The sequence below is a fragment of the Hypanus sabinus genome, chromosome 7 (genome assembly GCF_030144855.1).
Source record: "Hypanus sabinus isolate sHypSab1 chromosome 7, sHypSab1.hap1, whole genome shotgun sequence".
In the NCBI taxonomy this organism is placed as follows: domain Eukaryota; kingdom Metazoa; phylum Chordata; class Chondrichthyes; order Myliobatiformes; family Dasyatidae; genus Hypanus; species Hypanus sabinus.
In genome coordinates, this window is record NC_082712.1 from 76,935,421 (window position 1) to 76,948,987 (window position 13,567).

At 41.3% G+C, this 13,567-nt stretch overlaps 1 protein-coding gene across 1 annotated transcript in view; it reads right to left on the bottom strand.

Moving 5' to 3' along the window:
* Positions 1-13,567, bottom strand: part of ift74 (intraflagellar transport 74) — a 202,998-nt gene that overhangs the window by 93,271 nt on the left and 96,160 nt on the right. Inside the window, exons 11-12 of the mRNA XM_059974915.1 lie at positions 10,739-10,779; positions 2,576-2,655 (exon numbers count right to left, since the gene is read on the bottom strand). Of these exons, the coding sequence (XP_059830898.1) occupies positions 2,576-2,655; positions 10,739-10,779 (121 nt within the window). The remainder of the gene's footprint in view (positions 1-2,575; positions 2,656-10,738; positions 10,780-13,567) is intronic.

A 13,567-nucleotide genomic window follows, 5' to 3' on the forward strand; every position in this document is an offset into this window, starting at 1 on the left:
TAAGTCACCGGGACCAGACGAGATGTACCCTAGGCTACTGTGGGAGGCAAGGGAGGAGATTACTGAGCCTCTGGAGATGATCTTTGCATCATCAATAGGGACAGGAGAGGTTCTGGAGGACTGGAGGGTTGCAGATATTGTTCACTTATTCAAGAAAGTTGCAGATATTGTCCACTTATTTAAGAAAGGGAATATAGATAGCCCAGGAAATTATAGACAGTGAGTCTTACTTCAGTGGTTGGTAAGTTGATGGAGAAGATCCTCATAGGCAGGATTTATGAACATTTCGAGAGGCATAATATGATTAGGAATAGTCAGCATGGCTTTGTCAAAGGCAGGTTGTCCCTTACGAGCCTGATTGAATTTTTTGAGGATGTGGCTAAACACATTGATGAAGGTAGAGCAGTAGATGTAGTGTATATAGATTTCAGCAAGGCATTTGGTAAGGTACCCCATGCAAGGCATTGAGAAAGTAAGGAGGCATGGGAACCAAGGGGACATTGCTTTGTGGATCCGGAACTGGCTTGTCCACAGAAGGCAAAGAGTGGTTGTAGACGGGTCATATTCTGCATGGAGGTCGGTCACCAGTGGTGTGCCTCAGGGATCTGTTCTGGGACCCCTATTCTTCGTGATTTTGATAAATGACGTGGATGAGGAAGTGGAGGAAAGGTTAGTAAATTTGCTGATAACACAAAGGTTTGAGGTGTTGTGGATAGTGTGGAGGGCTGTCAGAGGTTACAGCAGGACATTGTTAGGATACAAAACTGGGCTGAAAAGTGGAAGATGGAATTCAACCCAGATAAGTGTGAGGTGGTTCATTTTGGTAGGTCAAATATGATGGCAGAATATAGTATTAATGGTAAGACTCTTGGCAGTGTGGAGGATCAGAAGGATCTTGGGGTCCAAATCCATAAGACACTCAAACCAGCTGTGCAAATTGACTCAGTGGTTAAGAAAGCATACAGTGCATTGGCCTTCATCAATTGTGGGATTGAGTTTAGGAGCTGAGAGGTAATATTGCAGCTATATTGGATCCTGGTCAGACCCTACTTGGAGTACTTTGCTCAGTTCTGGTTGCCTCACTTCAGGAAGAATGTGGAAACCATAGAAAGGGTGTAGAGGAGATTTACAAGTATGTTGCCCGGATTGGGGAGTGTGCCTTATGAGAATAGGTTGAGTGAACTCGGCCTTTTTACCTTGCAGCGACGGAGGATGAGAGGTGACCTGATATGTTTAAGATGATGAGAGGCATTGATCATATGGATAGTTAGAGGCTTTTACTAGGGCTGAAACGGCTAGCACGAGAGGGCACAGTTTTAAGGTGCTTGGAAGTAGGTATAGAGGAGATGTCAACGGTAAGTTCTTTACACAGAGAGTGGTGAGTGCGTGGAGGCGATGGTGGTGGAGGCAGATACGATAGGGTCTTTTAAGAGACTCCTGGACATGTACATGGAGTTTAGGGAAATAGAGGGCTATGGGTAATCCTAGGTAATGACATGTTTGGCACAGCTTTGTGGCCCGAAGGACTTGTATTGTGCTGTAGGTGTTTTATGTTTCTATGTTATTGAACAAAGAGACTAGGAATACAAGTACATAGTTCCCTGAATGATGTATATAGGGTGGTGAAGAAGGCATTCGGCATGTTGGCTTTCATCAGTCAGAACAATAAAGATTATGACATTAACATTGGACATTATGTGGCAATTGTATGAGTTGTTATGAGGTATTTTGTATAATTCTGCTTAGCCTGTCAAAGATGTAAGTAAGAAGAAAAGACTGCAAAGAAGATTAATGAGAATTTTGCCAGGGCTCAAGGAATAGTGTGATAAGGCCTTGAACTCTTCTTTGGAGAACATGAGATTTATTGAAGAGCATAAGATTATGAAAGGCATAGAGGGGGTGAAATAAAATTAGAGAGATTAGGTTTGAGATGAGAGGGGAAAAATTTAAAAGGAAGCTAAGAAACAACATCAACATGCAGAGGTTGATATTTTTATGCAACAAACTGCCAGAGGGAGGCAAGTACAATAACAATATTTAAAAGCTATATGGACAGCTACATAGACAGAAAAAGTTTAAAACAATAAGAGTCAAAAGTGGGCAAATGGGATTCGTTTAGGTAGGCATCTTGATCGGCATGGATGGGTTGGGCCGAAGGCCTGTTTCTGTGCTTTATGAATCTACAAATCCATAATATTGGCTAAATGTAAGCAAATAGGACAAACTCTGGTAGGCAACTTCATTGGCATGGACAAGTTGGACTGAAATCTGTCGCTGACTCTGTGACTCATGTACTTAAATGTAAGTTCCACTGCATTATTGTACTTCCAAAGTAACTCCAGAGATCTGAAAGAGATTCACTTAACAAAAACAAAAACATAACAGGAAAATAGGCTCAGAGAAGAGTGAGAGAAACTTTATAGCTAGATATTACTCTGTGTCATGTTTTTGCATGACCAGGTCTCATAGACGCATTTGTTAAACCAAATGCATACAATGTTACCTATGAGATCACATAATGAACACTCAAGTAGCATTTGCCAGAAGTAGCCCAATTTGGTTTAAAGTAACCCACCTTGGTGTTCCTCCAAATCCATATCAAGTTGCCGAATCTCTTCAGTTACATGACTCACTTTCTCCCTCATCTCCATAAGTCTAGAATTAAATATTCATGGTCATTATTAGTATATTATGTTAGCAAAGGCATGCATATCAAACCTAGACGGAATGTCAGAAGCATTTAGATCATATACTGTAAATGAACAGAATTCAAAAAGTGAAAGGTGTCATCAAGAGTTATCAGGTATTATCAAATAACACATATCTAATTCCAGATGCTCTTGTGACATTTATTTGCCTCTAAGCCTTCAAAATAGCCTTGGGTGACTCATGGGGTAAAGTATTCAGAGGTTTGGATAAATTGGCTATGAATGAAAGCATTCAACCATGAATAGCAACAAGAAGCTCTGGAAAACCTGTCTGACTTTCTCAGGGCAGCGTTCTAGTTCTAACCATCTTCAGTCACTTCAACGGTGAACTTCCATCCATCACAAGTCAGAAATGAGGTGTTTAAATATCATTGCATCACATTCAATTGCATAAACAGCTCAGCTGAGAAAAACACGGAGATATTCACTTTATCTATGTCCCTTTGGAGTTGCAGCTGGATGGCCCTGAGGTCATATGGGAGAATGCGGATGTGACAGGTAGTCACCCGAATGACAAACCAATATTGAAAAGACAACAAACTGAACAAATACAAAAAGAAAAAGAAATAATAATAATAATAATAATAAATAAATAGACAATATATATCAAGAATATGAGATGAAGTGTTCTCGGGAACAGTACGGAGACAAGCAAAGTTGAGTGAAATTATTCCCTCAGGTTCAAAAGTCTGTTGGTTGAAGGGTAATACTTGTTCCTGAACCTAGTGGTGTGGGTCCTGAGGCCCCTGTACTACCTTCCTGATGATAGCAAGAAGAGAGTATCAACTGGATTGTGGGGGCCCTTGATGATGGATGCTGCTTTCCAGCAACAGCACTCCATGAAGGCTTTACATGTGATGAATTCATTACATATTCACTACTTTTTGTATGATTTCCTTTTGAGAGCAGCGGTGTTTCCATACTAGGCTGTGTTGCAGCCAGTCAACATAATCCACCATAATTCTTTAAGTTTAGCAAAGTTTTAGATGAGATGCCAAATTTTCACAAACATAAGAAAGTAGAAGAGCTGCCATGCTATCTTCATAATGGCAGTACATGCTGGACCCAGGAAAGATACTCTGTGACCTCTCCCTTCTCTGATTCCCTGATGAGGAGTGGCTCATGGATGTCTGGTTTCCTCCACATGAAGTCAGTAATCAGCTCCTTGGAGAGGAAAAGGGAATAGGCAGACATTGCAGAGTACCCCCACAGCCACTGCCCTTGGATACTGTTTGGGGAGAAAGTTGGGATGACAGCAAAATAGAAATGGCTGAAGTTTCTGGGAGCAATTCTGAAGGCACAGGATAGATACAAACTAAAGAAGAAAAAATATTCTAAAGGGAGGATAACAAACAAATGTGGCTGACTAGTGAAGTCAAAGACAGCATAAGAGCTAAAGATAGGGGATATAGCATAGCTAGAGTATGGTGAAACTTTTAAAAACCAACATAAAGCAACTTTAAAAAAGCAATAAGGAGAAAAAAATGAAACATGAAGGTAAGCTAGTCAACATTAGCTCCAGAGGTAGTAATGAAAGTCGAAGAAATGGCAGACAAACTCATTAATTATCTTGCATCAAGTTTTCACTCTAGCTGTATACCAGAAATTCAAGGGTGTCAGGGGACAGAATTGATTGTAGTTGCTATTTTTAAGGGGCAATCTTATCTGAAAAATCTGTTAGAATTATTTGAGGAAAATCAGGTAGAATAGACAAAGGAGAGTCACTGGATGTTCTTTATCTGGATTTTCAGTAAGTCTCTGACAAGATACTGGCATGAGGCTGCTTAACAAGGTAAGAGTACATGGTATTAACGGATAGAAGATAGGTTAACTAGCAGGAAGCAAAGAGTGGGAATAAAGGTGATCTTTTCTGGTTGGCTGCTAGTGACTAATTGTGTTCTGTAGGGGGTCTGTTTTGGGATCACTTCTTTTACGTCACTTATATGTCAATGATTTGGACAAAGGAATTGATGGTTTTGTGGCAAAGTCTGTGGACAATGAAAAGATAGGTGGAGGAGCAGGTAGTGTTGAGGAAGCAGAGAGTTTGCAGAACATTTTACACAGGTTAGAATGGGAAAAGAAGTTGCAAATAAAACACAGGCATGCAGTACATTGTCATGCACATTGGTATAAGGAATAAAAGGCAAAGACTAATTTCTTAAAACGGGTTGAAAATTCAGAAATCACCAGGGCAAAAATACTTGGGAGTCCTTGTGCAGGATTGCCCAAATGTTAAATTGCAAGTTGAGTTGGTAATATGGAATACAAATGTCAGCATTCGATTCAAGAGAACTGATATAAAAGCAAGGATGTAATGCTGAGGCTTCATTAGGTATTGTTCAACCTGCTTTTCAAGTATCGTCCAAGATATCCTGCAGTGGGAGGGAGAACAGCCAGAGGTCGTGGTACATATTGGTACCAATGACATAGGTAGGAAAAGGGAAGAGGTCCTGAAAAAAGACTACAGGGAGTTAGGAAGGAAGTTGAGAAGCAAGACCACAAAGGTAGTAATTTCGGGATTACTGCCTGTGTCACGCGACAGTGAGAATAGGAATAGGATGAGGTGGAGGATAAACGTGTGGCTGAGGGATTGGAGCAGGGAGCAGGGATTCAGATTTCTGCATCATTGGGACCTCTTTTTGGGTGGCAACTAATGGCAACTCCTTTGCTTGCATTTTCAGAAACAGCTCTCTTTCCATCTTTAATATCTTTATTTTTCCCTTTCAGCGTTCTTTTGAAGATCCTGGCCTGAAGTTACACGCTGACTATGGTTCTTTGTGGGAATGTGAGCCACTGTCGGGGTTTCATGACTTGGCATGCCAAGGGCGCAACCTAAGAGCACAGCTCGCCTTTGGAGGCCTAGGATCTCGGGGCTCTGGAGACAGGTGGATCAGAGGTCAGTGTCCGGGCAAGAGATCAGTGTGTCGTGGGAGATGGCAGATCTAAGGCTGTGTGTCCAGAGACCCGAGATCTTTGGGCACAGAGCTCAGAAAATGCGACACAACGGACTTTTAACATCATAAGCCAGTAAGTTCTTTGTTGTGTCTCCCCTCTTGCTGTGAAACAGAGATACCTCTTTTTCTCTCTTATTAGGGAGAGAGAGAGCCTGTGGTATGTTGAATACAGGGTGAAGATGCAGTTTTTAGAGTACTGCAAGTCTGTGTCTTTCCCACGCTTGAGTGCTCGGTGGTTAGAAACACAGAAACATAAAAAATAGGTGCAGGAGTAGGCCATTCGGCTCTTCGAGCCTGCACCGCCATTCAGTATGATCATGGCTGATCATCCAACTCAGAACCCTGTACCTGCTTTCTCTCCATACCCCCAGTCCCTTTAGCCACAAGGGCCATATCTAACTTCCTCTTAAATATAGCCAATGAACCAGCCTCAACTGTTTCCTGTGGCAGAGAATTCCATAGATTCACCACTCTCTGTGTGAAGAAGTTTTTCCTCATATCAGTCCTAAAAGGCTTCACCTTTATCCTTAAACTGTGACCCCTCGTTCTGGACTTCCCCAACATCGGAAACAATCTTTCTGCATCTAGCCTGTCCAATCCCTTTAGAATTTTATACGTTTCAATAAGCTCCCCCCTCAATCTTCTAAATTCCAGTGAGTATAAGCCTAGTCGATCCAGTCTTTCTTCATATGAAAGTCCTGCCATCCCAGGAATCAATCTGGTGAACCTTCTCTGTACTCCCTCTATGGCAAGAATGTCTTTCCTCAGATTAGGCGACCAAAACTGCACACAATATTCTAGGTGCGGTCTCACCAAGGCCTTGTACAACTGCAGTAGAACCACCCTGCTCCTGTACTCAAATCCTTTTGCTATGAATGCCAACATACCATTTGCCTTTTTCACCGCCTGCTGTACCTGCATGACTGGTGTACAATGACATCCAGGTCTCGTTGCATCTCCCCTTTTCCTAATCGGCCACCGTTCAGATAATAATCTGTTTTCCTGTTCTTGCGACCAAAGTGGACAACCTCACATTTATCCACATTAAATTGCATCTACCATGAATTTACCCACTCACCTAACCTATCCAAGTCACCCTGCATCCTCTTAGCATCCTCCTCACAGCTAACACCGCCGCCCAGCTTCGTGTCATCCGCAAACTTGAAGATGCTGCATTTAATTCCCTTATCTAAATCATTAATATATATTGTAAACAACTGGAGTCCCAGCACTGAGCCTTGCAGTACCCCACTAGTCACTGCCTCCCATTCTGAAAAGGTCCCGTTTACTTCCACTCTTTGCTTCCTGTCTGCCAACCAATTCTCTATCCACATCAATACCATACCCCCAATACCGTGTGCTTTAAGTTTGCACAGTAACCTCCTGTGTGGAACCTTGTCAAAAGCCTGTTGAAAATCTAAATATACCACATCCACTGGCTCTCCCCTATCCAGTCCACTAGTTACATCTTCAAAAAATTCTGTAAGATTCGTCAGACATGATTTTCCTTTCATAAATCCATGCTGACTTTGTCCAATGATTTTACCTCTTTCCAAATGTGCTGTTATCACATCTTTGATAACTCTAGCATTTTCCCCACCACCGATATCAGACTAACCGGTCTATAATTCCCTGGTTTCTCTCTCCCTCCTTTTTTAAAAAGTGGGGGAGGGGGGATTATCGCTTGCTGCTGCATACGCACAGGAGGGAGGGGAGCTGTGGGGGGACTTTGGGGTGCTAACATTTAATTGTCATTCATTCTTTGTGGGCACTTCTCTGTTTTTCGTGGATGGTTATGAAGAAAAAGCATTTCAGGATGTATATTGTATACATTTCTCTGACATTAAATATATCTTTGAAACCTTTGAACTCAGAACATTAGTCCCATCATCGCTCAGCCTTTTGCCTCCTGACTTTGTCAGAGGTCTCAACAACATCTGAATAATAGAAGGCATGCTTTAAGGTGTGAAAAGGCAAGTTAAAAGGGCATGTGTGGGGCAAGCATTTTAAACAGAGTATTGGCTACTTGGAACACACCGTTAGGGTGGTAATGGAAGTATTCACGACTGTGATTTTCAAGAGACTTTCAGATACACTAACTGATACAATACATGATGTAAAATTAAACTAAGTCTCTTCTCCCTGCATTTGTACTATACAGCATTCGTCTACCCTGAATATTCATGTGTCTAACTAAAAGCTTCTTAAAGATTAGACAGATAGCATCCTATATTGCAGTAGGGCTAATCTTGAGGGAATTAGGTAGGATCTAGCAGAAGTTGATTGGGGAAGTCTACCTGAATGGAAAGGAGTTGAAGCAGAAGTTGGATGTACTCAGGATCATTCAGGAGGCTGAAGACATTTGAAGAGGTGGTCACACCCAGAATACAGCCTTTGGACAGTAGAATGGTAACACCAGGAGTGATAATGGGATTAAAAAATCAGTGTAGGGTTCCCCTGTGGCCATTCTCTTCAGCAACAAGTATACTGCTGGGTGGATGACCCATCAGAGCAAGGCAGCAGCAGCCAGGCGGGTGGCACAGTGGCTAGCTCTGAGGCCCAACAGGGAAGAGTAAAGTCCAGCAGTGCGGTAGTTATAGGGAACTCAATAGTTAGCGGAACGAAAGGGAAAGTCTGTGGCCACAAACGAGAAAGCAGGATGGTATGTCAAAGCCAAATTAAATCCACTGTGATTCAATGTTGTAAAACAATAAAACATGAAAACTTCCAGGGGAGGGGGGAAAGAGGTGAATACTTTTTATAGGCATTATAGGACTGCTGGTTAATGATACATATAATAATGGGACAATGAAATAGCAAACAAACTGAATAAGTATTTTGCATCAGTCTTCACTGTGGAAGACACTGGCAGTATGGTGGGTGTTCCAGGTGTCAAGGGCCATGAAGTGTACGAAATTACCATAATAAGAGAGAAGGTGCTTGGGAAACTGAGAGGTCTTAAGGTAGATATGTCACCTGGACCAGACAGTGTGCATCCCAGAGTTCAAAAAGAAGTGTCTGGAAGGATCATGGAGGCATTAGTAATAATCTTTCAAGAATCACTAGATTCTGGAATGGTTCCAGAAACTGGAAAATTGTGAATGTCACTCCACTCTTCAAGAGGCGAAAGAGGCAGAAGAAAGGAAACTATAGGCCAGTTAGTCTGACCTCAGTGTTTGGTAAAATGTTGGAGTTGATTGGAGGATAAGATCTTGGGTACTTAGAGACACAGAATAAAATAGGCCATAGTCAGCATTGTTTTTTCTAGGGAAAATCTTGCTTGACAAATCTGTTGGAGTTCTTTGAAGAAATAACAAGCAGGATAGACAAAGGAGAATCAGTTGATGTTATGTACTTGGATTTTCAGAAAGCCTTTGACAAGGTGCCACACTTGAGGCTGCTTAACAAGCTACAAGCCCATGGTATTACTGGGAAGATTCTAGTCTGGATAAAGCAGTGGCAGGGGGCAAAGAGTGGGAATTAAAGGAGCCTTTTCTGGCTGGCTACTAGTGACTAGTGGTGTTCACATGGGTATGTGTTGGGACCAATTATTTTTATGCCAATGATTTGGGTGATGAAATTGATGGCTTTGTTGCAAAGTTTACAGACAATATAAAGATAGGTGGAGGGGCAGGTAGTTTGAGGAATTAGAGAGACTACAGAAAGACATAGACAAATTAGAAGCATGGGCAAAGAAATAACAGATGGAATACAGTTTCAGGAAGAGTACAGTCATGCATTTTGGTAAGAAGAAATCAAAGAGTTGTCTGTTTTATAAATAGAGAGAAAATACAAAAAACTCAGGTGCAAATGGAGCTGGGAATCCTTGTGCAGGATTCCTTAATAATTAATTTGCAGGTTAAGTCTGTGGTGTGAAAGGCAAATGCAATGTTAGCATTCATTTCAACAGGATTAGAATATAAAACCAAGGATGTAATGTTGAGACTTTATGAAGCACTAGTGAGAACTCACTTGGAGCTTTGTGAGCTGGTTTGGGCCGCTTAGAATGGAAGCACTGAAGTTGCTTCAAAGGAGGTTCACGAAAATGATTCCAGCATTGAATAGCTTGTCATATGAAGAGTGTTTGATGGTTCTGGGCCTGTATTCACTAGGATTCAGAAGAATGAGTGAGGACCTATTGAAAACTATCGAAAAGCTTTCATATGGTGGAGAGCCTAAGACCAGAGAACCCAGCCTCAGAAGAGAGGGGCATCCTTTTAGAATGGAGATGAGGAGGAATTTCTTTAGCCAGAGTGGTGAATTTGGGGAATTCTTTGCCACAGGCAGCTGTGGAAGACAAGGTTTTTTGTATATTTAAGGCAGAGATTGACAGATCCAATTTTATGATTCCTCACTTGTGACACTGAAGTATCTGTTGGTGACCAGCAAACTCTTCCTTACCTTCCCACAATTTCCTCAGATATACTTACTCAGGCCCTGATTGTTTTATCAACCTTTATGCCCTTGAAGACTGCTAAAAGCTCCTCTTCTGTAATATTAATGTAATGCCCTGGTTAGGACTTTTACTGCTAATGCTGTAGGGTATTTCATTAAGAAAATAATGGAGAGAGTAAGTAGATCATACAGCATCTATGGAGTGAGCTGAACTACATGTCAGACAGAAAAATTGACAAAATTGTAAAAGAATGGATCAGCTGGAATTAATTATACTTTTTCTGATAATTTAATGAAAAAATTACATATTTAAAAATAAATATCATCATTAAGAAAAACCTGATGGCAACATTGATAAAGAATACTGATCAGATTTCCACTCTAGCCATGGCATCTTTTTAATTCTGGGCCAGAAACAGTAAATATATATGCTTAACAGTATTGCTAAGTGATGAACACTATAAAGACTGCAACAAGATGAGCATGCAAAGCACTTACAGCTGAGTATGAGCCGGTGCAAAGTCTGTAGCGAGGCAGAAGAACGCTGAATGATGAATATTATTAATTTTAGTGCCGCAACTGGCCCCAACATTATCACACAAAAAATTAAAATTAAATATAATAGAAATAAAATCAACACAGTAAAATTATTGGAGATAATATTTAAAAATTTTTTCTTACTGTCTTTCCATGCTGGCTATTTCCTGGTTATCTTCTTTAACCTGTAAAAGCAAGAAAAACTGAGTTTCAGGAATACAGGGGACTATCAGCTTCAATGGCTATTGGGTTTTATTGAATTGATTAGTACTGATGTGACACAAAGATTGACATGGGCATGGTGTGTTGAAGAATATGTTTCCATGCTGTGCTACTCTATGACACAATTAAAAAGGACATTTTCAAATCTTTCAAAAAGCATTACTGTTAAATTAAGTACTGGCATAAATAAAGATTGAGAGCTGCATATGAAGAATTTTAACAACATTACGATAAGTAATTCTGCATTATAGAGTACAATGTCAGGGCAGGGAACAAAATTACAAGTAATAACACTATCTGAAAGAAAGCTCCATTGAAGTAAGTAAAAAGGTGGACAAGATTTGACAGTGAAATATCTTTGGAAAAGGTAAAGACAGCAAAAGTGCAACAGCTAATAACCATGAAGTACTGAGGTGAATGAAGCAGTTTAGCTGATTTGTATGATTTGCATAGCATCACTTAGCAAAAAATGAGTCCTCTTTGGTACAATGCTGAAATGCTGGATTATAGTTATACGTGATAGAATGTTTATTCTTATGACAGCTTCACCAAAGTTCACTGGGCTTAGAAAAATGAAGAGATGTGACAGGGACATCTAGTATACAATCCTCAAGTCTCTTGATAGGGTAGAGATGAGGGAACATTTCTCCTTATAGGGGAATTTAAACTAGAGATCTGTTTAAAGGGGCTTCACTTCCTCCACCATCAACGCTGCCCTCAGCCGCATCTCTTCTATTTCACGCATGTTTCTTCTTACGCTATCTTCCCGCCACCCTACCAGGGATAGGGTTCCTCTTGTCCTCACCTACCACCCCAACAGCCTCCATGTGCAGCACATTATTCTCCGAAACTTCTGCAACCTTCAACTGGATCCCACCACCAAACACTTTTCTTTCCCCTCCCCCCTCACATTCTGCTTTCCACAGGGATCGTTCCCTACGCAACTCCCCTGTCCATTCATCCTTCCCCACTGATCTCCCTCCTGGCGCTTATCCTTGCAAGCGGAACAAATGTTACACCTGCCTCTACACCTCGTCCCTCACTACCATTCAGGGCTCCAAACAGTCCTTCCAAGTGAGGCGACACTTCACCTGTGAGTCTGTTGGGGTCATATACTGTGTTCAGTGCTCCCGATGCAGCCTCCTCTACACTGGCGAGACCTGACGTAGATTGGGAGATTGGCCACCCATTTTAATTCCACTTCCCATTCCCATTCCGATATGTCCATCCATGGCCTCCTCCACTGTCATGATAAGGCCACATTTAGGTTGGAGGAACAACACCTTATATTCTGTTTGGGTAGTCTCCAATTTGATGGCATGAACAAAAGAGTTCTCAAGCTTCCAGTAATGCCTCCCGCCCACCACCCGTTCATCATTTCCCATCCCCTTTTCCCTCTCTCATGTTATCTCCTTGCCCGTCTATTGTCTCCTTCTACTGCTCCTCCCACCCCCCTTCTCTTTCTTCCATGGCCTTCTGACTCATTCACCAATCAACTTCCTAGTTCTTTGCTTCATCCCTCCCCCTCCAAGTTTCAGCTATCACCTGATTTCTCTCTCCCTTCCCCCCACCTTTCAAATCTACTCCTCAGTTTTTTTCCTCCAGACCTGCCAAAGGGTTTCGGCCTGAAACATTGACTGTACTTTTTTTTCCATAGATGCTGCCTGGCCTGCTGAGTTCCTCAGCATTTTGTGTGTTGCTTGGATTTCCAGCATCTGCAGATTTTCTCTTGTTTGAAATCTGTTTAAAGATATGGGGTTGGATACTTATCATGAAAGCGTTAACACTATTACAGCTCGGGACATCAGAGTTCGGAGTTCAATTCCAACATCATTCCAACATGTACGCAAGTACATGTTCAGCAAAGCATTGTGGGCCGAAGGGCCTGTATTGTGGTGTAGGCTTTCTATGTTTTTATGTCATCCGTAAGGAATGCGTGGGTTTTCACTAGGTACTTCCCCAGTCCAAAGACAAACAGGCAAGTAGGCTAAATGGTCATTGTAAATTGTTCCATGATTAGGTTAATATTAAATTGAGGGTTGCTGGATGGCACAGTTTGAAGGACATATTCTGACCTGTATCTCAATAAATAAATAAACTCTTATTTTCTCAGAAAATCATGTACCTTTAAAACTCTTCTTTAAAAGGTTAAGGAAGCAGAATTTTTCAATATTTTAATGGCAGAAATACATAAATATTTGATAACTAAGGGGTCAAAAGATTACAATAGATCAAAGGAAATGCATTATTGAGGTTAGAAACGGGGATGGTGCCGGAGGATTGGCGTATTGCTCATGTGGTTCCATTGTTTAAAAAAGGTTCTAAGAGTAAACCTAGCAATTATAGGCATGAATTTGTGCATGGAAGGTCATGTTTGACAAATCTTATTGAATTTTTTGAAGAGGTTATGAGGAAACTTGACAAGGGTAAAACAGTGGATGCTGTCTGTATGGACTTCAGTAAGGCCTTTGACAAGGTTCCGCATGGAAGGTGAGTTAGGAAGGTTCAATCTTTAGGTATTAATATTGAAGTAGTAAAATGGATTCAACAGTGGGAGATGCCAGAGAGTAGTGGTGGATAACTGTTTGTCAGGTTGGAGGCCAGTGACTAGTGGTGTGCCTCAGGGATCTGTACTGGGTCCAATGTTGTTTGTTATATACATTAATGATCTGAATGATGGGGCGGTAAATTGGATTAGCACGTATGCAGATGATACTAAGGTAGGTGGCGTTGTGGATAATGAAGTAGGTT